Raw genomic sequence first — 27,417 nt, forward strand, 5'->3', positions numbered from 1 at the left:
AGTTTAGCTGCTACTAATGATTTTGTATTTTTGTAGAATTAATTAATCATTTACAGTTAAATACTCAGTTAAAAATATTACACACTTGAGAAGCTCTAAACAGCAAATGTGTGGTTTTCCAAAATCTAAGTAATTTAATTGGTTTCCTATATTTAACAACGACTCAATATGAGCTTGGGTTATAGTGAAAGTAAAGTGTTATTGTAACAAAATGTAAGTGGTAAAGAAATTGAAAGGCTCATTACATGAGTACAGCTGACTAAATAATTTGAATTTCAGACCATCTTGTGATTTACTGTTTAATCGGAGCTGCATTGTTTGGTAACAGTTTGGTCTGTGTTTACTTCCTGTCAGACATACACTTCAAAACATTTCCACCAGGAAATACAAAGGGACCCATTCAGAGTGTTTATCTTTATCGAGTTTTAAATGGTCTATTGGATCACGGCAGCTGCTGTACAGACAGAATCACTGTGACGTTGCAACAACAACAGTCACTTATGTGTAGACAACTCGCAATTAATTTAGATGTGGAGCTACATAAAACTGGCAAACTTTTAGATTTCTTTTGTCATTCATTTTTGAATATTTTCTCTGCTTTACCTTAACACTACCCAACAGAGGCTGCTGTAGACCAGCAACTCCAGTGTTCTGCTAAGCAAAGGCACTGTTTTGGTGAATTGAGTGTCGTGGCTTTGATATCACAGCTTTGATTCCCTGTTAGAAAAGGCTGTCGTATGTTGAGAGAAAGGTAGACAATATTCTAAATATAGTGTACACATAAAATGTAAAAGATACTTTCGGTTGGCCTTTTTTTTAGGTGGCTAGAAACTAACCAAGTGAGGCAGTGTTTGCTCACTGCCGTTTGATTTTATGTATGTGACGCAGAGGGTTTCTACCTGTAAGTTTTTGTAAATAAACGTTGGAATTTGGTCTACAGCCATCTGCCACTTAAGATAAGTGGGGCTTAAAGTGTGGAAGTCAATGGCCCCTTCCTTAATTCGGGCCTCCTTGCTTGGACTTCGCCCATCTTAGAACTTTGCCTTGATTTTCTTCTTATCTACCTGGAAAAAAAAGGTTTGTGACTGCTTGCACTGTGGGATGCTATTGTAGTGACAAACTCTTTGCACAGACAGTCTGACAGACATATAAACACCTGACAGTGCACAAAACTGCTTCTGTGTCAGTTCCTGACAATACCTGCTGTTGTACTGTTGTCATGACTTAGAAAATAACCCCTTCGTTTTGCAATATTATGTTTATTTTTGGGATTTTTCTCCTATCTTAATTTTTTAAAAATTTTTTTGCCTCTACAGGCAATTTCTGAAATGAAATCAGAGAAAGTGAAATCACTGAACTGCTCACACTCATAGAGTTGATATGAAACCTGTCGTGAGAGCTTATACGTAGATGTGGCTTTATATTATTGGCTTTCCTTATATTCGTAGCTCAGTGAGACTCAACCATTGTTTAACTTTCCCTTCAGTTCCACTTTACTGACCTCATTTTGTTTTAATGTTGCTCCATCAGCTGTAAGACCAAGCTGTATCCAGATGACCTACCAAACACCAGCATCGTCATTGTGTTTCACAACGAGGCGTGGAGCACCCTGCTGCGAACAGTTCACAGTGTCATCAACCGCTCTCCCAGACACTTGCTGGTGGAGATTGTGTTAGTCGATGATGCCAGCGAGCGAGGTTTGTAGTTCGCTGTTTACCATTTTCTTCAAAAATTCAATGTGTGGGTAAAGTTTTTCTTTAAAATAACGACTGTGCAAAAAAACAAGCAACTCCTGCCAAACACCTGTTATTGCTTTGGTTATTAGCACTAAGTATTAAAAACAGTTTGGGTGTTTCTGTTCGAAAAACAACAATCAATTAATCCTTTAAGTTGTTTTTGACTGATGACTAGACTGACAAGATCACTCTGCTGCTACACCTTTGCTGAAAAGTCTGTTGTTTTGTCTCAGACTTCCTGAAGAAGAAGCTGGAGAACTACGTAAGGACTCTGGAGGTGCCAGTGAGGATCCTGAGGATGGAGCAGCGTTCAGGTCTAATAAGAGCCCGGTTGAGGGGGGCAGCCGCCACCAAAGGTCAGGTCATCACCTTCCTGGACGCTCACTGCGAGTGTACTGTCGGCTGGCTGGAGCCCCTGCTGGCACGCATCAAGGAGGACAGGTGGGAGCCCAAATGGACCACACTGAATGTTTCAAGTTGCTATGGTGCTCATGGTATTCTCATTGTCAATAACTTAAATCTTTGACCTGAAACATGCTTAAATAACACTGGCATTATCACATTTCACTTCAGTTGCATCATTGGGTGCTTGAGCCAAAGCTCGATCTTAATATTGATGGGACAGCAAACTATCAGTTATGAATACACTGCTGACAGGAGAAGATAATCATTTTGCATAGTTTGCTTCTGCCTCAGAGGAAAAGCTAGCTCTTATTACTGTAGTTTGTCTTTGTGTTAACTCTGCTAAAGCTGGGGCTAGTAGATGCTGGTATAGTCAAGATTAAAGTGGAAAAGGACACGTTAAGGCACAAATTCTTGTTTCACTTTTTAACATATTATAGTCAAAGGTTTTTACAAAGAGGATGTTGCCTGATAAGAAACTGAATCAGTCAACTTGAGCTCAGTGCAAATGTACAAATGTGGCATTATTTGGTTAATTATGCACTATGCATACATTTCCAGAAAAGAAATCTCAACTAAAATTAAAACCTAAATGTATATTTTGGAAGTTTTTTTCCACTTGTATGAAAGAAGATGTGTAAATTGACCAGTGTATGGAAAAACTGTTTTTACCTGGGGTGTCTCGCTTTAATTCAAAGAGACAATGAGTTTATTTGATTTCTGTTATATTTCAGACAATGAAGCTTTTGTTTCTTTCTGTTGTTAAAAAAAAACACAGAGGGTGTAACTACAGTGTGTGTGAGAGTGACATGAATGGATGGATGGATTGATAACGATTCTCCAGCGATCCATCTCATATTTGAGGTCAGACACATTCATTTTCCCTCAGGGAAGAAATCAGTATCATATTACTCAGAATATTATATCACAGAGCCATTACACTTTTAGTGAATGCTGCTGCAGATGTATTGATGTCTACAAGGATGGCTGCAGACTGATGAGATGGTGCAGAAAGTACATTAACTGCAAGATCACATGATTGATAATACAAGTTGTTTTGGTTTCAAAGAAGGGCCGACACAGTTAGATTTTGTTGTTCTGATATATTCTAGCAGGAAATGTGCTCAAAATGCAAATGAATGTATTTCACTGTGTGCGTTCCATCAGATAATGAAATCCCCAAACTAATTTTGCAAGGTTGTAACTATACAGTGCATTATGTTATTATGTTATCATGATACAGTTACACTGAAATTCAATACAAGGTACAAGGTAGATTTATTGTCATTTGAAATGAAATTAAAGTTGACCATAAATCCTGCTGCATCTTTTTGGTGTCAGAGGAGGAGTTGAGGCGAATGTAGTGGAGGAAGGCAGATTTAAGAACAGATTTAAAGTTTGACAGAAGCGTCATGATTGGTTGATAGAGACTGTGGCAAAATTTAATTGGTTGATTGGGAGAGCGAATGCTGATAATCAGCTTATTTGGAGAAGTGGGAGGAGATAGAGAACTGTGAATGAATGAAGTACAAAGTCTTCTTAACTGAACTAATGGTGAGTTTCAGTAAGTAAAGACGTGGTGTCTAGCCCTGAGAAAAAGTAGTCGATAAACCGATTAGTCAAGCAAAAGGTCAAAGGTCCAGTGTGTAGGACTTAGTTTGTTCAGCAGTGAGGTTGCAGAACTGAAACTTACCCTGTGTGTCTTGAATGAAGGCGAACTACGATGGCTGACATGAAAATGTGAATGGCCCTATCTAGAGTTTGGTTTGTCTTTTCTGGGCTACTGTAGAAACAACATGGCAGGCACCGTGGAAGAGGACCCACTAGGTATGTAGATATAAACGGCTCCATTTAAGGTAACAAAATTAAAACAGTTCTTTTTTTTTTTTAAGTGATTATAAACTAATGAAAACATAGTTATGAATATTATATGCCAGTTCTACCAATAGATGCCCTCAAATCCTACACACTGGACATGCAACAATTTTGATAATGGATTCATTAATCAACTAAAAATGCATAATATCTGCTGGTTCTGGACTCTGGGATGTGAGGATGTGCTGCTTATCTTGGTTAAATATGGTTGTAATTTGAATATCTTTGTGTTTTGGCCTGTTGCCATGTGAAACATGACATTTGAAGATGCCTCATCTCAGAACTTGCGATGGCTATTTTCTGCTGTTTATTGACTATTCATTTTTATTGTTTCATTTCAGCACTTAAAACAAGTGGACATCCAACTATTTGAAAACCGTCCAACTTTTCTCTCCATTATGATCAATGAAAAATATACAGATGAAGCAATACTATAAATAATGACTAGTTGCAGGCCTGGTGTGATCAACACTTGGCTTTCAACCACTATCTAATTTGCCCTGATTCAGAGTGTACATGCTCTTTTATATAAGCTGTGGGGTAGAAACCACAGAAAATATCCAAAGCTATTATCATGTGTATTATATTTTTAGAATCGTTAGCAGGGCAGCATTTACTATAGACCATTTCAAACTTAAAAATATAAAAACCCTTTCTATTTCCTGTTGGAATGTTTGTTAACTCAGACGCTGACAAAGAACATAGACGTAAAGTCTTCATTTCTAACATCAGATGACTAACGTTAGTACAAATGTAAATCACTGAGGCAAACTGCAAGGCGTTGTAGCATATGTTCAAGTCCCAGTTTGGCAGATATTTACCTAACTCTTGAGCCCAGCCAAAATAATAATCAGAGCCATCTGGTTATGATTGCAGTCTGTTCAGCGATAACAGACCTACCCCGTTTGGTCATGGATCATAACTTAACATAAGCTATATTGGACTAAATGGGCTTCAGACAGAGCTATGATCTGTTTGGAAACCAATAACAAGAAAATGCTCATAGATAAAAACATAAGTCAACAAGAGGTAGTTTGTGTCTTTTAGTAAAAGCATTTTTCAGTCAAAGATGAATCAGCACAGATATGATGGTTATAGTGGGACTTGTTATGCCTGCCCCATTAACTTCAAAAGAAGTTGCACCAAAGTCTGACTCCAGTGCAAGTTCAAATGCTGTCACTGACATAATGACCCTTCCGTCTTTTTAGTTTCCTTGAAAGCTGACAGGAAGTAAACAGGAAGAAAACTTATGCCCTAGCAACAGAATAGCAGTAATTAATTTTGGCATTGAACTTTATACTGTATATTTTTGTGTCTTTCAGGACAGCAGTGGTGTGCCCTATCATTGATGTCATCAGCGATGAGACCTTTGAATACATGGCAGGCTCAGATATGACCTACGGTGGCTTCAACTGGAAGCTGAATTTCCGTTGGTACCCTGTCCCTCAGCGGGAGATGGACCGACGCAAGGGAGACAGAACACTTCCTGTCAGGTACACAAAGAAAAAATCCTCCTTTGAAGCTAAATCTAGATCATTTTCCAGGGGAATGTGTGACTGACTTTCCACTTGTGCAGTGTCTTTTGATTAAGAATTAAGAGAGAGGAGGTCAAATTACACAGAAAAGGCAAAGAGACACTTTTTGTAAGTTCAAACAGATGTTAGTTCTCAGTTTCTCATCTGAGCCAAAAGTGGGTTTATCTGTTACGGCAGCAGGCTACAGAGAAGGCTTGGATAGTTAGATTTTTTCACAAAATGAAAAGTGCCATTTTTATCCTGTAGATAGAAATAGATCTTTTTTCCTCTGTGTATCCCACTGTGCAAGCAACTGCCGAAATAGCATCCTAATAGTTGTGATTGTGCTCTGTTGAGGTCCAAGTCTGTGTGAGCTCATTTATTTTAAAAATAGAAAAACAAAAACTCTGCTGACAGTTGCCTTTTTTTGGGGGGGTACACAGAGCTAGGCACAATTTGTCATCTGTATGCAAATCACTCCCAGCAACAAACAATATCCTTAATTAAGGGCCGACTTTAACATAGAAAGAATTAAAAGATAAAAGTAATTACCCCTCCAAGGCTTTGTTTCAAATTGTCAAACAAATTGGTCTTTTATTAAAATCTGAACGTTCCTCAGAGTTACACCAAGGTACTTAGAAATACAGCACGAATAGATGCATTATTTCTTTTTCTTTACTCGCAGGACTCCCACCATGGCAGGAGGATTATTCTCTATAGACAAAGCATACTTTGAAGAAATAGGAAGCTACGATCCAGGGATGGATATCTGGGGCGGAGAGAACCTGGAAATGTCTTTTCGAGTGAGTGAAAGTTTATGAGGGAAGCTACCTCAATGTTATCATGTCACCAGAGTGCGTTGATGTCAGCGGGTACATGCCAGCTCCCTTTATTGTATCCAAGTTTCCCTCACAAGCATTTTTTTCTTGAATCATGTCTCTTCCACTAAAAGGGAGGGTTCACCCCAAAATCAAAATTACATGTTTTTCCCTCTTCACTGTAGTGCTATTTATCAAGTTGCCGAGTTTTGGAGATATCCACCGTAGAGATATCTGCCTTCTCTCTAATATAATTGAACTAGATGGCACTCAGCTTGTGGTGCTCAAAGCGCAGAAAGAAACACATTTGAAAAACTTCACAGCAATTTACAGAAATCATGGCCCAGTAACTCAAGATAGTCCACAGACCTTGCTGTGAGCAGTTTCATGGAGGAACTATTTTCTCTCTGCCGACCTACACCCGCCAACTATATTACTCCACAGAGGAAGGCATGCATCTACTGCTAGCTCACGTAGCACTACTGAGCAAGCTAAGGTGACAGCTCAGTCGAGGAGGATAATATTACTGTATATATCTCCTGCTGTCATGAGCCTCTCCTTAATGAGTCGATACACGCTTCCTTCAATGTTTTGGAGAGAGTAGTTTGGTAGTAAGAAAATAGATCCTACATGAAACTGCTCACACCATGGTCTGTGGATTATATTGAGTAATCAGGTCGTGAAATCTGGAGAGAGACATTGCTGTCGAGTTTTTCAGATATATTTTTTGGTGCTTTGAGCGTCACAAGCTGAGTTTCATCTAGGCAGACATTTCCACAGATTATACCTCCAGCACTCTGCAACTCATTATTGATTTTGGGATGACCTGTTCTTTAAGACTCAAGGCAAAGATTCAAGGAAATACATAATAAGTGAAGTTAGGTGTCCTTACCTAACTTAACAATAAAAGATATATATTAGCATGTCTCTGAATGTTGTAAGGAAAAAAATGAAAAGATGTCAATAAGGCACATCAAATCGCGAAGCTTGATTTGCAGCTTCACATGTGACTGAATGGAAATGACTCGGATAGACGATAGTGTTTATTGTTTGCAAGCAGCAGTAACAAGGCGAAACTTTCTGCATAAATTCCAGACTGAAGACCCCCTCCTGCTCTCCTGGACTAATAAAATGCGGGTTTAAAGGGAAATGAGAGATTATAAAAAGAAACCTCTTGATGAAAGATCAAACACAACAAGATTATAAAAGTAATTTGATGATTTCTTTCTAAATCAGGTCTCCAGCTGACATGCACCCACTATTATCATAGCTAGATGTTGAATAAGAAAACATATAAAAAAATAGATATTAATATGGTGCCCTTTTTCTGGAGGCCTGCTCGCTTGCAGAATTAATAATATTGTAATGTTCCTATTGAATACAGATTTGATCTATTTCTGAGGAGAAGGATGTAAAGCTACTCTCTATGTGTCTGCAGATCTGGCAGTGCGGTGGCTCATTGGAAATTGTAACGTGTTCACACGTAGGCCATGTCTTCCGGAAGGCAACCCCATACAGTTTCCCAGGAGGAACAGGCCAAGTCATCAACAAGAACAACAGGCGCTTGGCTGAAGTCTGGATGGATGATTTCAAGGATTTCTTCTATATCATATCACCAGGTACAGAGCTGTGTGACTGCATCTCTCTGCTGCAGAAACAGCAGCGGTACATGTCGATAACTGTGCTAAAAAGGCATGATTTCTTCATGTTTTAAAAGTTTCAGCTGATATATAGTTCAGTCAGGGATTTAATAGATGTTTTATTCATTGCACACCGCCGTTCAAAAGAAGATATGAACAATCCTCATTACCAGACCTCTCTTTGCTACTTGCTGATATTACATTTACCAAATTGGTGTGAAAAGGAAAGACTTGTCTGCTCTTTTATTCTTTCTTTCTCTTGCATGCTACTTTTATCTTGCTCATTTAAGAATTCATATTTCTCCTTTTGCTGCGGCTCACATTGGAAGTGAACGCAGCTTTTGTCATCTCCAGCCTGGGATTAATTAATTCCTTTACTTTCATACACACAAGTTTTTAGTTCTCCTCTGAACTTGAGTTCAAAAATTTGTCAAAGATTGTCTCTTCTCCAAAAGACAGAGCTCAAACACGCACATGGACAAACCAGAACAATAGGACAGTGCAGATTGAGAGATGAGTACCCCTCCATCTGTCGACTTAGTAATGTGATTACCCTTTAGCAGACAGCAGTGCCCCGGAAATCTCTGGTTAAATGTTTTAGATGCCAGCCAACCTATGAGGGATCATCTATAATCTGACGATCTGATGGCTCAAACTTTGACCTTCTCCTCCGCACATTCAGGCAGGATTCTCCTACAGGCAGGTGTGCAGGCAGAGCCACGGTCATGATGGATGAATCTTTCTGCGTATTGTGGCCCCACAATGACCGTCTGTTCCTCTAGGACATTAGGGAGAATGATCTGAGCCACACTGCTGCCAGACCTCACTTATTGGCACAGAGGAGCGTGGTATGCTTCTCAGGCTGAGTTTGGGAGTGGCATCTAGTGATCCTATTAAAAGTGCATCTCCCTCCTCGTCCCTCCTCTGCACTGGTGATTTCAAGATCGAAGAGGCTATTCATCATCTGCAACATGTGATGCTTAGACCCTACAGAGAGAGAAAGGGGAAATAAAGAGTGAGGGGAAGAAGAGTGGCCTCAGCTCTTGGCTTTTGTCTGCCAGCTTGAAATTTCTATTCCCCAGATTAAAGTGTAAGACACTGTTGGCGTCACAGAAGGTGCTGTTTGCATTGTCTGGCAGGTGTTAGATGGATAAATACACCGTTGTTCTGACATGTTGGATGGTTTTTAAATATTGTATTTTGTTTTCCCATATTGCAATCATGCTCTTTCATGATAAATTACCACACTGGATCTTTCTACGTGCAAGCTATGAGTCCTCAAGAGGCACTCTGGGGAGAAACCATCTGCCTAATGTGTTTGTAAGTGTCTGTGCCCAGTTGCTGTCTAATCCTTCCTTCGTCTTCAGTAGCAACATGGCCTGATACATCGCTAAAATAACAAACATCATGGCACATGGTATTACTCAATTGTGCATGAAGGAGGTGCCTTATTTAGAAACACACCATGTGTGAAAATGGGACTTAGTTTTCTCACATGCCCTCTTTGCTGAAATTAGGGGATTTATGTGTTAGAAAATCCTTCCATGACCACCCACACAACCCATTTTTTCAGGTAGAGTTGGAAGGTGTTATTTTAATATTATAAAGGGTCCCTCTGGTGTTTAGTGTTGGTGGTGCAGGAAAACAGGACTGTTCTTCTATTTTCAGAATAAGAAATGTAAACACAGACTCTGGAGTATGTTCAAGGAGTCCACAGTCAACATTACTGATGACGTCAATGAATTCACTGAAACTGAAACTTTCAGTAGTAAAACAACAGAAGCAGCTGTACAAAAAAATAACGTTAAATTATTCCACATCCAGAGAACGCGGAAGGTGGTCAGAGAAACATCCAGAAACATCCCGGATGCCAGAAATGCACTACAGCCTAAATAATAATGATTGCTTGTTATTATTATCATTGGTGCAAAAGACAGAAAGTGTAAAACAGTACTGGATTTACAGGTAAAACAATGATATGAACAGGAGAAAATTACAGATAAATAAAACAAGGTGGTCTACAGCATTTAACATGATTCATATTTATAGAACTCAACAAATAACAAAAAGGTTAGTTACAAAAAGTTATATTTTGCAAAAAAAAAATTGTATTTATGTGCACGATTGTGTCAGTGAAAAAAACAAAACGAATTAATATGAATGTTAAACAATTGTAATTATAATAACAATAATAATATATGTTTTTGGGAAACAGTAAAAATAGCTGGGCAGTAATAATAAGGAAGTAATGAAAAACAGTGACATAATTCAGTAGTTAGATATTAAGATATATCAGCTTTGTGTTCAGCTCCTGGCGGAGCACAAGTTGAAGGAGATTATGGGATCGTAGTCCACTGGAAAATGAAAATGATGTTTCCCTACATATGTCTAAATTCTTGTCTTGGCGTTTGTCTGCAGGCGTGATGCGGGTGGACTACGGAGACGTTTCTTCCCGCAAAGAACTCCGCGAGGCCTTGAAGTGCAAACCGTTCTCGTGGTATCTCGAGAACATCTACCCAGACTCCCAGATCCCGAGAAGATACTACTCACTTGGTGAAGTATGAGCTTTCTCATTCTCTGATCTCCCGTACTGCAACAGATGCAGACTGCCTCTTTCTGCATTCAGTCAGATATGTCCTTGCAGCTTCCTGGCTGTGTTTTTCAGAAAGACAATATCACCGCGAGATGTATCAGAAAATCCCAGGATCCAGCAAAGGCTGAACGAAACCAGATAAAAACAAACATCCCCGGCTGTTCATATTGAGCATGTAGAATAAACAAACAAGGGGATGTTCGTGCAGTCAGTATTGATCCCAGTCACATGTTTACACAGTTCTGCTATGAATGCTGGGTAGCTGAGATAAGGCTCATGTATGCATTCTACACAGTCTCATGGCACAGTTTGTGTTGTATGTAGCGAGCAAAAAATTAATTATTAAAGAGAAAAAAGTGCAAATATAAGTCAGACTGTCTCAGACAGGGTTGTAAATTGTTAACCAGCCTGTCTTCCCATTTGTTAGAAAAATATTTATTCCCTCTTCTACAAATCTGATAAAAAACAAAGGACATTTTTAATCAGATGATTACTTTAGTGAGCAGAGATGGAACATACAAAGTAGTTACTGTAGAAATTATAGAGGGGATTGTGGGAACTGTGTGTTAATTTGCAGCTAATCCATGAGAATTCATGGTTAATTGTTTTCAAGATAACACAAGTTCCTTTTATGAGTTCACATAGAAATGTTTCTAAAATGACCTGAATTTGCCTCTTGATGCCCATCAGGCTCCGTGTCGACAGCAGTGCAGCATGGGGTAAAGTCAGCGCTGACATGCAGTGTGCAGTCTGCACGATAGACGGGCACCATTTAAATGTAATGTCAGCTGAAGAACTTGTGGTGAAATGAGCTTGTAATCCTCCAACATTTGTACAGCATGAGGTTGAGAGGATTTCTTCATTTGCGCTGCTCTGCTGTTCTGCAGCACAAGCTCTTTCTCTCTGTCTCTTTAGCCACTGCAGCACCTCGGCTCCCATCTTCCTCTCAACCAGACCTCTCCCCACTGATTCCACTCCTCCATAACACACAGTCAGCCTTTCTTTAACAGCTGGAACCATTAGGTTTTATATCGCTTAATTATGAACGCCATTCTGTTTCTGCATGATAGGCATAATAAGTCGCTTAGGCAACATATAGAGCCAGCTCAGCTTTAGCGCTGTGAATGTATGAGTTCATTAGAAAGCTGAGTTGACTGTAAAGTCAGTGATAGCAGGGGATACGCAGGCTGTGCCGTCACATCACTTATCCATTTCAGCTTTAAAAGTCAAGATAATGAGTGGAATAATAAAATTTGATGACACAGTAAACGTTATATAGTGATTGTCTATGGCTTCAACTCACAAGTTCGTTATTGATTTATCTAAGAAATAACAGAGACAAACAGCTGCTGCAGTTTCCCAAAGTCTAAGGCAGCAGTTTCAGATGTCTTATTAGTCAGACCAACAGTCCAGAGCCCAAAGATATTCACATGTAGGAAATTGAAATCAGCAAGCACATATTATATTATTTTGTTATACATACATGATATTATAGTATCATATATATGGTGCATATGTGTGATAAAATATGTATTTTTATTTTTGTATTTCCTTGCTACACACCATGTGTGTATTACAATTATCCCATGCAGTCATCCTTCCATCCATGAACATACAGTGTCTGTATAAGCAAAAGGTGTAGGTGCAAAGCTAAAATTTGTATTATTTAATTTTTTATTCACTCTTATTTGTAGTCTTTTGTTTTTATTTCGTTTCATTTAATTTCATCACTTTTTTTAAAAAAAAAACAACTGCTGTAAAAACGGTATATCCCCAGTTTGGTATTGTTTAGGTTTTCATCCTGTTTTTGCTTATAAAATGCCTAAACAATTATTCACCTTATTATTATTATTATTTTTAATTAGACTAATCACTGCAGCTCTAATGATTTTAGCCTATATCTTTAAATTCTTATGGCATCAGACTGTGGACTCTCGCAGAAAGACTAGATGATACATAGTTTTTCATGATCACAGTTTGGATGTTAATTACTTGACACTAAACTTAAAAAAATGGGTCGAATTTGGCTGTGGTGGCTACTGTTAATGTCAGTATTGTCTGCCGCTTAAATTTAGTGTAAAGGAAAGTTCCAGAATGCTGAAGCTGAGACTTATGCGTGATCACTTTATTTATTGTATAGTGTAATTTCGTGTTTTATGCAACAAACAATTCAAACCCCAAAGATATTTAGTTTACAATCATATATGACTAAGAAATGAAAAATCAGGAATTTATATACAGTAAATTATATATATATATATATATATATATATATGTGTGTGTATATATATATATATATTATATATATATATATACATGAAAATTAAACTTCTATTAACTGATTTTTAAAATACAGGCATAATAATTATTATTATTTTTAAAATAACAGGACATTCAGGAGCTCCAACATAAAGAAAGTGGTGTAGAAAAGATAATTATTTTTTTAATGAGAAATACTGAGCAGGACCTGATGGGCTTCTGTTTGCTAAAGCTGCTAATAAGTATGAAATTAGCCGGTGACAGAAAGTTAATTCAGAATTAGACTTAAAGTGACTTCTAACTCTTTTATTTCTAATTTCCTGCCTTTAGATCAGAAATGTTGAGACGAACCAGTGTGTGGACAACATGGGAAGAAAGGAGAACGAGAAAGTCGGCTTTTTCAACTGTCATGGCATGGGTGGAAACCAGGTGAGGGGGAAACGCACAAGCAATTAAAGGACCAGTATGAAGGATTTAGGGAGCTTTACAAGCAGAAAAAGAATTCAATATTTATAATTATGTTTTCATTTGTGTATAATCATCTGAAATAAAGAATCCTTGAGTTTTGTTGCCTTCAAATGAGACCCTTCTTATCCGCATAGGGAGTAGGTCTTAGAATTGATTTCTACTCCCCCAATGTGTGAAAATAGATAAGATTGTTTCATTCATTGTAAACTCACTGCCCCCATACTTCCATGTGTACCTAATTTTAGCACACATACATCCAGTAGATGGCACAAGAGGGAAGGGGCAAAAGTTTCAGACAAAGACAAATGAGCTGGCAGTGGAGGAAGTTGTGATAATGTACCTTTTACGGGAGGCACTGAGTCAGTGGCAGTAAACTGAGGCCATAGAATACAATGTAGCATGTACACAGAGTTCTTTTCATGATATTTCCCTCTTTAAAAATGTTTTCATGGTCATGTTTCATGTTATCTCCAGTGTAACAGTCAGTTTCATCCATATCTGTAAGATTTAAAAATACATAGAAATACTGACAAAATAAAGACAGAGTATGGACAGAAGCCTCTGTCTGTGCCCGTTTACGTATCTAACATTGAGCATAAATGAACCTTACACTGAGTCTGCCATGTTGCATCACCATGTTTCTGCAGTAGCCCAGAGCAGACAAAACAAACACTGGCTTTAGAGAGGGCCTCTCATGTTTTCTTCTCACCTGAAGGTTCAACTATTCACTAAGAAAAGGGAGGAGTTTTTAGTTTGCTGCAATCTGCAACCTCACCACTAGATGCCGCTAAATTCTACACACTGGTCCTTTAAGTGTAAAACGTATTGTTTGTAATCTGGATTCTGTTTTAAAACTATCTACACACAATGTCCTACGAACATGAACTGGAGTCTTTTAGAGGTATTTCATAACTGTTGTAAGTGGAATGTAGAATAAATCTTTTTTAAATTAACATAAAACCAGCCGAGCTTTTGATACTTCTTTATCCTAGATACATGAGCTTTGGGATTTCGTCTTTGCTCGAAAGCTTGAGCTCAATCGGGTTGGAGGCAAAGTGTGTGTGAAATGCCAATTTTTAAGTCAATCCACAGATTTTCAATACAATTCAAGTTGGGGGTTTTGCCAAGTTTTTCTTTCTCGTTTATAAAGTCCATTGTTGATTTGGCTCCGTGCTGTGGGTCATTGTGAAGTCTTGGCATTTTACGTTTAGTTTGAGCCAAGAATTTGATTGGAATTTGGTGTAATCATTGTTCCCTCTGTCCTTGAAACTCTTGTTATGTGTGTAGCTGCACCACATAAGACAGAATCTCAGTGTAACCCATGAAAAGGGGGCAGAAAACACTTAAACTGTACTCATTTTGTACTCAGAATTGTATCAGGCTTTGCCCCCAAAAAACATAAAGATCATGATCATGATAATCATGAATAAATATGCCAAATCATTCACATATCTTTTCATTAATGAGAGCATTCAGCATAATAATGCTGTTTATTTCTAGAAATCTCAATAATGATGTTGATGCTTCATCTTTTGAGAGCGATGTCTTGTTTTTCCAGGTCTTCTCTTACACGGCAGATAAAGAAATTAGGACAGACGACCTCTGTCTGGACGTCTCCCGCCTCAACGGACCTGTCGTCATGCTCAAGTGTCACCACATGAAGGGCAATCAGATGTTCGAGTACGATGCCGAGGTAGGATTCATATTCCCCGTAGCGGCCAAATAATCCATAACCAGGTTGCAATTGCAGGCGGCCAGTCTCTGTTTCCCGATGCCTGATATTTTGAAAAATGACTTTAGTGAAATGCCGATTGATTGTGTTGTCATTGGGGAGGATTTGGGAAGTGTAAAATGGGAAAAGGAGTACCAGTTTGCAGCCACCAGATGGTGCTGTGTGTCAGTTTTTCGCAGCGCATCAGCGGCGTCTCTGCTCTCATGCTCTCTCCTTTCACTCAGTTTGTTGGCAAGTGGGAATATGATTTCGAGGTAAGCTGTTCAACTCATCGCTCCTGAATATTACCCAGTAGTTTAAGTACTGTGCAGTGTTGTGATTTATCCCATTATTCTGTGTGTCAGTGGTTATTAGTAGATGAGTAGATGATTTATGAATTATCATTTTTGGCAGAGGAATGAAGCTGCATATTTAATGGATTTTGATCCTAATGTATTCTTTAAAATTTATCTTATTTTTTAGTCATCACACAAAATTCTGCAAAGCAAATACAGTAAGTCAGGTGTTCATGCGTGTAATACCAAAGCAGTCTAACACAATAGTCCTGTAAAATAAACTTATAATGGTCAGTTTTTGTTAAAACTTTTTTAAATTTAAAAAAAAAAATTATTTAAACTTTGTTTAACCAGGTAAAGCATGTCAGGATATAAAATCTCTTTTTCAAAAGCGACCTGGCCAAGAGACAGCAGAAAATCCCTACTCTGAATTTTGTAAATCTTGCCTGTGTTAAATATCACCCATCATAAATTTAAAAAAATAAAAATCCTAAATCAATTGAAACCATAATAAATACAATGAAACTTAAACTAATAAAAACTAAACTTAAGCTAAATATTTATGAAACTAAAAATAATCGAACAAGCAAACCAACTCTGGAAACTAAACTGAGTTGGAAACAAAAATTAAAAAGAAATTCAAATAGAAACTAATGAAAAACACACAACTACAATAGCTACACTCAATAATCTGGAGGATGTAGTTTGTTGTGCGTTTGAACTGTTATTGCATTAACGTAGAGGTGTTTCTGCTGTTTAATCTCCCTTAATTGAAATAAAGGTGGTGGACACAATTATAGAGACTCCTGCTAGTTTAAAAAACAAACCTAACCCAAAAGCATTCTTATGTCCTGTGGTAAACTACAGACTTTATGGCCTGTAAAACACACTCAGGGAAGACACTATTGTATTTATACAATATATAAATGCGTCAGTGAGTCACACTTAATTCATTTATTTTATTCACAAAGATAACATGAATGACAAAGCCATAAAAACTCAGCATAATAAGCAGTTATTATTTTATACTCCTGGCTATACAAGCTGTAATTTTCTTCCGTTTTCAATCCAACACAAAAACAGATGTTGCCGGCTCTTAAATAAAGAACAGAGAGGTATTTTGAATCTCATAAGAAAACAAAAATATTCTCCTGCAGCTCTGTTGACTCCGAACTCAAAGTACATTATGGATTATACAACACAAAAAGCATCTTTTAAATTAACAATTTATGCTTTTTCCTTTAAACCACTGGGAGACAGTTAGAAAAGACTGCACAGGATGCAGTGTTATCTATCAGTGATTGAGATGTCCTATCCCTGGCATGTAGATATGACAAGGTGAGGAAGCCTGGAGGCCTTTCCATCAAGCGCTGAACAAACCCTCAGAGAAATCCTTTCATTACACTTTGTTCTCTGGGTGCATTCTTAATATGGAAAAACTGAATAATTCATAAACGGAGAGGACTGGTCTCTGTTGTAAACAGCAGTGGAGTTTCACCGCTGTCAGTGGCCGAGGTTATTTTAAGCCCAAAGTGTGATGGACAGGGACCGAGTCCTGGGTGACTACAGTACCATTAACATTTCATCTGCTCATCAGTTTAACTTTCACAGGAATACCTGACTCTTCCTTATTCCTGCTGAATAAATTCACAACGGTGACAGACAGCCTTCCTTATTTTCCACCTGCTCTGCTGTTTTAGCCAGAAATAAGATGTGTTTGCTCTGTCAAACAATCACACATGAAGACACCAGTTATTGGGGCAAATTATTCCACTTATTTTACTCAGAGAGTTTAAGTTTTTTCATCTTCCAATTCAGTCCAGCTCGGCTTTGGTCAACGTGCGACATTTTGTGTTAACTTTGTAGAGATGAATAGTTTTCTTGCTATGTTTTTCCAGTCATAGCTGCCAGGCTGTCTCAGCCACAAGAATGTTTTAGCTGCCAAAGTAAAGACTATGTATGTATCTATGTATCTATCTATGTGTCTATCTATCTATAGTGTTTTTCTCACTGTGTAATTAGAGAACATTGTTATTATGGACTATCAAATTTACAAATTCAGTCATATGAGATGGTAGAGATGGGGAAAGATCTCTCAATATTCATAAAATTTAGACTTAATTATGCTAAACGATGGACGGTCTTTGTCCATTGTGTTAGGCAGCCATATTTGTTTTGTTTTTTAGTTGCATGTATAAAGCTTTGACACGGATGGTATTTAAAAGTCAGATACTTGTTATTGCAATAACTCCGATGTGACATAAATTTGCCACAGGTTGTACCAACCAATCAAAAAGGTGAAGCAAAACATGTCAAAACATCTGAGCCAAAATTTACCTCAGTTTCTACACCTAATAACCGATTAAAAATAACTCCTTAAAATGAGACAAACAGTTACTGTCAAAATCTGTACAATGCCAAACAACAAATCTTTTTTTATTCTACAAGTCATCAAATGGGTGATATCAACAAAACAAGTTAAAAAAAGGGTAAGAGGGCTGATCAGACAATAACCATTCTCAAATGATTAAAAAATGCCATATATTTCCCATCCAGTCTTTTATCGTATTTAAAAAAGTAATTTACTATTTTCATCTATTGTACAGTTCAAAGAACATGTTAAGGATGTTTTTATCAATATATTTATCAATGTTTTATGGTTAACCCTTTTTTTCCTAACCATAAGCAAGGGTTTTTGTGCCTAAACATAACCACACATTCACCACAGCATTGTTGAAATGTGATTTCAGAGTATCTTTACAGAAACGTACATTGCATACATTTATTCTGGTGAGGATTTAAGTCCAGGTTTTGAACGCTTTAAATAAACAACACACCTTTTCTATTTGAATAAGCTGTCATTGGAAAACATCACCTCATATTAAACTAGAGAAGTTGGCTGTGAAGAACAGATGGATTCATTTAAAGATAATTGATGACTCTCAGACTTACCTGACTACCATCTGTCCCTTTCACTCCCGCCTCACCACAGAAGCACACCTTCCTCCACATCATCACCCAATCATGTCTGACCATCAGCCGTCTGGAGGACGGTACCTACGGCCCCACGGTGGAGTATTGTAACAACAGTCCCATACAGGCCTGGATGCTCCACAACTACACACGTCTGGAAGTCGCCAGACGCCTTTACTTCAATCCCACTGATTATTTTCTCTAAGCTGTAGGGCCTCAGGTGAGCAGGTTAGTACAAATTAAGAGTAGAAGCTGGTGATCATTTTAGCTGCTCCGGAGTGATGTAGTTTGTCCTTAGCGTTGTTAGAAGTAGATTAGTTTGACCTGTTTGGGTTTTAATAGGTACCTTTATAGCTGATTCTTGTCTTGTTTGTAGCAGATGTTTTTTTAAGTTGTTTTTGTCAGTGAGGGCAGATGAATGCACAGCTTGTTGTCATGATGTTGATCTTTCAGGTATTAGTCAGAATGTGCATGCAAATTGTTTTAGGAAGCATTAAGTAGCTTTTACCGGTGACCTTTCAGAAGAAACATATGAAGACAGGGCCAGAGGCGCATCAAGCAGTGACAGATGTCCCATCAAGATGGTTCTGTGTGTAAGATGCTATCTGCAAGACCTTTAGCCAGGCTTCATGCTAAATTAGATCTCATTTGACATTTATTTTCCAACATAAATATTTTATTTTGATGTGAAAATCCACTGACTGTCCCCTGGACTGCCTGCGCCGGGTGAATGATGCCGGAGATGGAGGAGGACGTGTTTATTTTTAGCTGATTATCTACGCGTAGGGCTGATTGAAATGGGCTCACCATTGTTTACAAGTTCTTTTGAAGTGATCCTTCATTGTGAACCTGCCTTTCATGGCCCTGGCCTCTCAGGCCTCTCTCCTATTGCCTTGAAGCAGCTGTGTGCACTGTGTGCCATGTACATATTGTAAAACCAATGAATCCCAATCATGAGTGCTTTCACCACTCGGCCTGCTTATTTACATATGTTTGCGAGAAACCTTTTTTTTTGCCCGGCATTTCAGGGTTGTTGTTTTCCTGTTTTTTCACAGTCTATCATTTTCTCTGTAGCCTTTTCTGTTTTGCTGAGTTATATGGTGTTTGCACCTCAGAGTCCTGTACTGTTGTATCGCTCAAAAAGCTAAAGAGCAATTTCACTGTAGCATGCCACAGTTTTTGTGTCCAAGCAGGGTAAATTGGGTAAGGAGCTCCCAGGGCTGCTGGTGTGTGTCAGAGTTTCAGCAGTAAAGTGACCTGCTGTTAGATGGCCTGATTTGCTGTTCACACTCAGAGGTCCTAGTGGTATAGCCAGCACCAGCAGAGAGCACATACATACAAGCAGGGCACCATTAGAGCAAATGAGACTGTTGCCTGACTCTGCCGTGAGACAAAAGGAATCCGCTCCTTTTTGTATTTCCCACAAAAAACAGCCTAGGCCCTCCAGATCTCCTCCCAGAGTCAGCACAAGATTGCGTCAAACAGGAACTCGTGTGCCTTTCAGCAAGTCCACTGCGCTGCTTGGCGACAAAGAGGATACTTTTCCTCAACCGGGGCTTATGTTTAGAAACCATCCTCATTTAATTAGCCGGTCTCAGCTGTGCACACACTCAGCGACTTGCTCCGGAGACGCTGGTTGGTTTGCTGGGAGGCTGAGATGGGAGTTTTCTCTGCCCCAAAGGAGGCATGAAATAATTATGAGCAAAGGACAAGACCTCCACATTTCTAGTATTTTCATTAAATGTGGAACGGGTTTTCTACCCTCCACTGTTATACTCGTCTTCTGTCATCTCTGCCACTAGAGCAGCTTTGGATCTTTGAATGAAAAGAAAAAATACTATTCTCATTATCGCCTAAGCCAGGTTCTTATGATTTATAGATTAGATCTACCTCCAGTTCTGAGAAGCTTCATGTACCAATACACAGTTTAAAAGAACTATTTGTTCATTGTACTGCCGTTCATTTGCAAATTGACATATAAATTACACATCTTTAAACCTGGCCTCTGTTAAAAAATAATGTCCTTCAACATAGTATGAAAAGTAAAATGTCTCTAGTTTTGGGCTACCTTATTGTTCATTTCTTCAGTTTTTTGGCAGGTGCGTAAGGTCGTACGCCACCTGCTCTCTTTGTTCTTGTTCTGTTTGAACAAATGCGCCCTGTGGGGCGGTCTGCAATGTGTACTTCAGGAAAGGTGTGTGTTTGTGTGTGTGTGTGTGTGTGCGCACTTCTTTGTATCCAGGCAGAGAATGTCAGGCCCTTGTGTTTTATAGCTAAAGATCAAACACGGCCCAAGCGTCTCTGTGTGCTCATTAGTCTGAATATCCTCTGTCAACAGTCAAAGCACAATCTTGTTTTAATGAAGAATTATGCCTCGTATACAGGATAATCATGTCAGCGTTCAGGTTTTAATGCCACATGCAAACTAAGCTTATAGATATTTACATGTATTTTCTATAATGTGTGCTGTTCTGTTTACTTTGAAAATGACTCCTGAGACGGCAGCAAGGTGAAACTGAGGTTAGCTCTCATTTTGTGATCATGTATGTTGCAAGTTTTAAGATATAACAGTGCTTAATGGTGTCTCAGTGGTACCTAACATTTTATTTTTAACTTAATTTCCCCAATTTCTCTCCACCCATTGTTCCCCTCCCTTACAAACCAACTTCAGCTTCTCTCCATCTCTTCTACATCTCTGCATGTGATCATTAGGGCGAGAAAAGAAACTCAAGTGAAGAGCAAAATTGCGGAAGCGTGTTACTTCTGAGGGAATGAACATAAATGGTTAATCAAGGCCATTGTAAGCTCTCTTCTTCTGGTTGGGGGGGGGGGGGGTGTTATCTCTGGAGCCTTTGTGGCAGATAGCCGCAGATTTCTGTGCTCGCTTGTTCATATGGTGCTTGAGTTCAGCTCATCACAACAGGTGTGTTTTTCCAGTCTGGACATTTTAAAAGGGCTTGTCCTGTCTTCTGGCTCCTCTGGTTTGTGTGATAGAAGAGTAAACAGAAAGGACGGACGAACAAGAGGGGACAATGTGTTGAGTTGAGCAGGAGGTACATTTGAGAGGACGGGGAAAACTGCAGAGTGAACAACAAAAATAACAGGAATGTTTGAGGTCAGAAGTAGCCGCCCCACTTCAGCTAGTGTTACTTTGTTTTTTGGGTTAACGCTCTTTCTCAAACACTGTTGTTAGTGGTCAGATGTAGCCCATAACCACTCCATCCAGATTGCTGTTCTAGTATCCCTGTCAAAGTCATAGCATGGATTTAACATGCATAGTGATAGCAGTCATTCTAACATAAGTTAGGAGTTGGCCGATTTTTCTCCACTTCTTTCACCTGAAGGAAATTTGAATGAATATTAATCTAACGTCAATGATGACTGCCTAGCTTAATGATTTTAACTGACAGTTGATATGGGCAACTAGTTTGTTTGCTAGTTTCCATGACAACAACAAGGTAATGAAATACCTTAATTTTAAATAAATTCTTTTGTCAAATTCTAATTTTCTTTGATAAGTAGGTTAGCCAAATTGTATATCAGCTACTTTGTATCAAATAAGGCTTCCACTTTGCGTTCTTGATCAGTGCATTTATTTTTTTCAGTACCAGCTGGCGGTTGTTTTGTAAATTTATCCCTTACACAGCCTACTGTAGTCTGTAGATGCTAACTTCTCCATACACCACAAACCCACTGAAGGGTCCAAGTTTTAAAGCTTTGTGCAGGGTCCAAAAACTGAAGAAACAATCCTCATGATCCTAAATTTAAACTCTGTCTTGTTTTGCCTGTGACTCACACAAGCTGATGCTGTATGTACGCACATTCAGTGGCACATTTGCTCCACAAATGGTCCACATCTGTGACGTCGTCAAAGTAGACAAAGTACAAGATAAGTTGAATAGCTCACAGTGATTTGCAGCTGACAGTGCACCTGCTCAAGCTTGGAGGATGACGTATCACATGCAGCTTTTACTTTGGTCGTTAGTCATCTTCCCATTGTAGCGACAACTCTCTTTTATTCACTTTGAGCACAAAGGTAATTCTTTAAAAAACAAATTTATCAAATAGTGTGATTGTTCAACATTGTTGGGAAATGATTTGGAAAAATCTGAAATGTTATAAAATGCCAAAACACTTTGGAGCGGGGCTTTAAATCTAGATCCACCCTTAAAAATCCTCCAGTGGTGTGACACAGTTAAACCCATATTTATTAACTGCCAGCGTTATTGCTAAAACAGTTGGAGCATTGATTGATTTGTCAAACAGCTGAAGGTGTTACTAACAACATTAACAATGGCTCTGTTTTTTTCAAGTTTCTCACCAAGACATGCCAGTGTCACAGTGAGCATGTTTGCATAATTGTCTTCTTCTAACGTTTTTTTTTTTTTTTTTAATAAAATGAGCTTTGTATCACTTCAAGCTAAAACATTGAGCCAAAAACAATAGAAAACCACTGTGAGCTGCAGACTGAAGTGTTGATTAAGGGTGGAATTGGCTCAACTAGACACCATTTTATATCACAGCATCTCCTTTAAAACATCCATCCACCCTTTATCTGTCCTCTGATCCCATTAAAGCAACAGTAGGTAATTTTTTAAAAGTTTGTCATATTTGCTGAAACTGACACTATATCCTGACAGATAATCTGTGACAAAAAAAAATCTTTTCAAAAACCAGGTGTGCCTGAACAAAAACAACCCATCAGAGCCAGGAAAAGTGTCTACCGCAGTGCCAATCACATACTTTAAATCTGTGAACCTATAAACAAAAGGCTGGAAAGGCGCGTTCGGCCTGGTTCGGCCTGATGACATTCTGTAATCTCATTCAGACATTTGTTAGCCACCGTCTTTTTATATAAGACTTATAAAAACTTCAAGTTTGCAAATGATATGTTTACTGATGTTTTTCATGTCGCAGAACAAAACATGAAAGTCTCTTCAGCTTGTGTTAACCACAGACCTTATTAAATAGACCTGTATGTCTTTGGACTGTTGGAGGAAGCCGGAGAACCCGAAGAAAACCCATGCTGATATGCAGACAACATGCAAACTCCAAACAGAAGGGCCACAGCCAGCCGGCAGGTTCATACACAGAGCCCTCTGGCTGTGAGGCCTGTGATACATCTGAAATGTCCAAAATATTACTTAATGCAGTTATGAACGCAAACATTTGCTGCTGGTTTCAGTTGTTTGAAGTGGAGAAATGAGTTCTCTCTGTCTCTTGACATTTTGGAGCTTCTGATGCTCAATAGTCATTCACAGAGAAATCCTTCCTGTAAAGTGGCCATGACAACAGTCTCCCCACCGACAGGAGCCTCAACTCTGCGAGCAGCTCAGTGCACGTCGTGTTGTATAAGGGGCAACACTCTCACTTTTTCTCGACTAGAACATCCTGCTCTCTTGATGTGTCTTTTGTTTTTTTTCTTGCTCCAGCTACAGTTACTGAGTATAACAAGCTCAGGCCATTTAGTCGGGTCGAAAGGTATTTTTGTGAAACGTGGGAAATCAATATTTGGAAGTGTGTCTGTGAAAGTTCATCTTAGTCATCCAGGTGGATTCAGCTTTCTCCAGAGAAGAGCTGAAATAACTCTTGACTCAGACAAAACATTATCAAGTATGTGTGTGTGTTGGTGCATTAATGTGTACGTGTTCATATCTGATTGCCTGTCGTCCTTCACTCACCAGCGCCTCACCCTGCTGCATGTGAACAGCAACCAGTGTTTGGACATGCCGTCTGAGGAGGACAAGATGGTCCCCACCCTGAGAGACTGCAACGGCAGCCGCGCTCAGCAGTGGCTGCTTCGTAACATGACCCTGAGCGTCTGATCCCTCGCCTCACCTCTCTCCCCCCTCCGCCTTTTGGTCCTCATCCTAACAAGTCCCTGGCTCTCCACGCCCTCGCCAGGTGGCTCTTACCACAGCACACCATACGGCTCTTCCTGTAACAGCCTGGCCAGCCAATACAGAGATCCAGGCAGCAGCGGCTTATCTTCCATTATGGAGGCGTCTCCTTTTACAGCTCGCAGTTTGAGCGAAGCTGCACCTGCCGTTCAGGCGACACGAGGAGCCGTGGCTTTGGGGACCTTGTTGTGTCTGAGCAGAGAGAACGATGTGTGAGGTCTGTGCATGGAGAACATTAAAATCAAAGCACTCACACTGTGTCGGCCAGCTGCTAGCCGTGCATCCACTGTGCTGCTCAGACTGCTGCTTATCTGCTCGATAAACAACAAAACAGAAGAGCAACTTTAACAGGAACACTGCGAGGTACGTCTCTGCGATGGTCCACACTGTAAATGACCTTCCTTGTGTTGTGTACGTGCAGTGCACACGTGTCCACTGTAGGTACCATCTGAAAAAAGACTGTTGTCATGACTGCTGCTCATCCTCTCTCCATATCAGAGTTACATTCAAAAAACAGGAAGCGATGTCGTTAACAGAGCCCGACCAATACTGTAGTTGTGAAGCAGATACTGGTGTTGATATTTGAGTATCAGAACACCTGATACTGTATGTGCACTGATATTTGATTTTAAAATCAAACTGAAATGTAAAGTACAGTATAATTATATTTTAGCGTTTGTGGGGTTTTTTATAGGTTAACACTGTGCAGATATATTTGTAGAAACAATGTCTGAGCTTGGAGCTCTAGGTGGGCGTTCCCCACGCCGGCTGGTGACTGACTGGGCCAGTGTCACGCTGTCAACGTCCGTTGTTCTCTGCTGACTGAAAAGTGTCATCGTGCTTTTTTTTTCTCTTTTTGCAAGCCCACATGATGTCGGCTATCAACCTGATTTAAGCAGTCTGTCCCTTTCCAACTTTTAACATGTGGGAGGAACGTTTTTTTTTTTTTTGGGTAATTAGAAACCAAATAAGTACACAAGTCAAATCAAACAGAAATGATAAGTGTAAAAACTAAATTGTTATTTCAGTTTGACTTTAAAATAAACAAATTACATTCATTTGTTTTATTAGGATTCCTTAAAGGTACAATGTGTAAGATATGGCCAGAATTGTAGTTTAAAACATTTAAGAAATGCATTGTGTTGCAACAAGATAGAGATATCTACTGAAGTGAGCATGCTAACCAGTTAGCTCATGCAGTCTTGCCGTGGCATCTGTAACTTTAGAGGTGATAGTAAGTCAGTGTAGTGTCCAGTGTGTCCCTCAGTCCAACATGAGAGGACAAAGAAGTCAAATCCGATATTAAGTTTATTGTTTGGCAATACCTGCGATCTCTCTTGACTTTAAGCTCAGATGTTTTTATGTTCTCGACTTCCTCTTTGTAATTGGAAAAGCCATCTTTGGTCCCATCTTGCTTGCTCATTGCAACGTGTACATAGTTGACCAAAAAGTGTCTACAGAAAACTCAAAGTTCACAGTTGCTACACCTGTCAACACAGCAGGGGACCAAGCTAGTCAACAGGCTCCCAGCCCTGTTTAGTTAAGGTCCATGCTCACAATCCGGGCAAGACCAAGACAGTGTCTCAGTTTGAACCATCTGATGTCCAAAATCTGCAATACTGGTTTTGTCTTTTCAGCCACTTCAGGCCAGTGTACAGCCAAGCTAAGATAGCTAGGCTAAGCTAGTTTGCAGGCTTGTTCAAGTCCGTACTCTTACATCGTATCAATCCAGGATTTTTTTTTAGGTCAAAATATGTCCAGATGTAGATAATTCGAGAGGGTTTTAAGGCACAGAAAGTGCCACTAATAACAATACAAACCATACCAAAAAACATGATATTCTCAATATATGGTTTTAATGTGACTATTTTCTTGCTGACTGCTCTCAAAGTTTCAGCCATTTGGTTGAATTAAGTGTGTTTTTGCCCTGCTGTCAGATAGTAAATGGCTTGGAGATAAAATGCTGTCCCCCATTAGTTTGAACCATGTGGCCCCTAAGCCCCAAGGAAGAAGCACCAGGCTTTAAAGCCAATTTTTTCAGTGGTCAAAAGTGGAATTACACAGTCACGTGATGCCATTGGGCCAAAAAAGACTGTTGTGACTCTTGTGTCTGTGAATCGGTTTCTAAATTTTTTGTGTCAGAACACCCTAGAAGTAACTTGTTTCCCTATCGGGCAAATTTAATAATTAAATGGTTTACTTATTAGTGCTCCTAAGAATGTAAGGGACTCACTATTTCTAAAATACCTCAAACATATCGTTGGCTTTTCTGTACTTTAATTTAATCTTTGTTGTCAGTTGACATAGGCAGATAAAAACATGTCTGTTAAAAGCGAATATCTGCCGGTTTATTGGTCGGGCTTAAGTCATTAAGGTGGATGTCAGGAGACATTTGAAAAAAATAGATTTCAAACTGTCATCTAAAAAATGAATAGAGGTTAAAACAAGAGTGCAGCTTTATTATCCTCCCTGATTAATCACATAATGTTCCATGTTCGTGAAACAGGAATTACAGTATGAAAATATGAGGCAGCTCTGTGGATTTCAATGGAAGTTTATTAATAGCAGGGTTTTTCTTTTTTTAAATAAGTGGTTGCGGGAAAGGAGCTAGCAAGTTATTGAATGTAAAAGTTTACCTAAATGATTACAGCTGTATTCTGAAATACTTTACTGTGTTTTCTTGGCTGTCCGAGAGCATCAGTACTGACGTTTTTTGAAAGATTTCAGATTCCTGCTACCAGTATCCTGAGAAATCACGATTATCCTGGAGCCGGATAGTTACGTGTGCCTTTAGAGAGTTGTTTTGTATTTGGTTTATTGGTTTTTTAGAACATTTTTATTTGTTTTAGTGTTGGAAAAGAAGAATGTTTAATCTTTTTTTTCATTACAAGTTAAAAAAAGTGCATATTGATATTAAATCATATCTCATAAATATGTCACTGTCATATTGATGCTTGATCAAACAGTTAGTTACAGTTAAGCCAACATTTAGCATATCAACACACACATCAACCATGAAAATGTGACAGGTACTTTTCTCTGCATTGTTAATCAGGCAACAAATGTTATTGTACATAAAGCTGTTGACATGTTTCTATCACCATTGTTGTTGTTGTACATACAGAACCAATTATTTTTCTAAAATGCTGTAAAACTTGAACACTCCTCTGAGATAAAAAAAAAGAGACATTGAATGGTAAAAAGATCACAAGGTATTGCAGTGTTTTACTGG

At 38.9% G+C, this 27,417-nt stretch overlaps 1 protein-coding gene across 3 annotated transcripts in view; it reads left to right on the top strand.

The window, feature by feature from the left end:
- Nucleotides 1-27,045, top strand: part of galnt13 (UDP-N-acetyl-alpha-D-galactosamine:polypeptide N-acetylgalactosaminyltransferase 13) — a 47,742-nt gene extending 20,697 nt beyond the window's left edge. For 2 of the 3 annotated variants that reach the window (XM_042495121.1, XM_042495122.1), the window contains exons 4-13: nucleotides 1,531-1,697; nucleotides 1,970-2,177; nucleotides 5,336-5,506; nucleotides 6,213-6,330; nucleotides 7,784-7,964; nucleotides 10,404-10,543; nucleotides 13,168-13,266; nucleotides 14,864-14,998; nucleotides 18,305-18,513; nucleotides 23,970-24,017. In XM_042495121.1, the coding sequence (XP_042351055.1) occupies nucleotides 1,531-1,697; nucleotides 1,970-2,177; nucleotides 5,336-5,506; nucleotides 6,213-6,330; nucleotides 7,784-7,964; nucleotides 10,404-10,543; nucleotides 13,168-13,266; nucleotides 14,864-14,998; nucleotides 18,305-18,490 (1,405 nt within the window). In that variant the 3' untranslated portion in view covers nucleotides 18,491-18,513; nucleotides 23,970-24,017. Of the gene's footprint in view, nucleotides 1-1,530; nucleotides 1,698-1,969; nucleotides 2,178-5,335; nucleotides 5,507-6,212; nucleotides 6,331-7,783; nucleotides 7,965-10,403; nucleotides 10,544-13,167; nucleotides 13,267-14,863; nucleotides 14,999-18,304; nucleotides 18,514-23,969 lie in introns of all 3 variants that reach the window. The other variant, XM_042495123.1, reaches the window with a different exon arrangement.
- The last annotated feature ends 372 nt before the right edge of the window (nucleotides 27,046-27,417 follow it).

This window comes from Plectropomus leopardus, chromosome 10 (assembly GCF_008729295.1).
Source record: "Plectropomus leopardus isolate mb chromosome 10, YSFRI_Pleo_2.0, whole genome shotgun sequence".
NCBI classification, from domain to species: Eukaryota; Metazoa; Chordata; class Actinopteri; order Perciformes; family Serranidae; genus Plectropomus; species Plectropomus leopardus.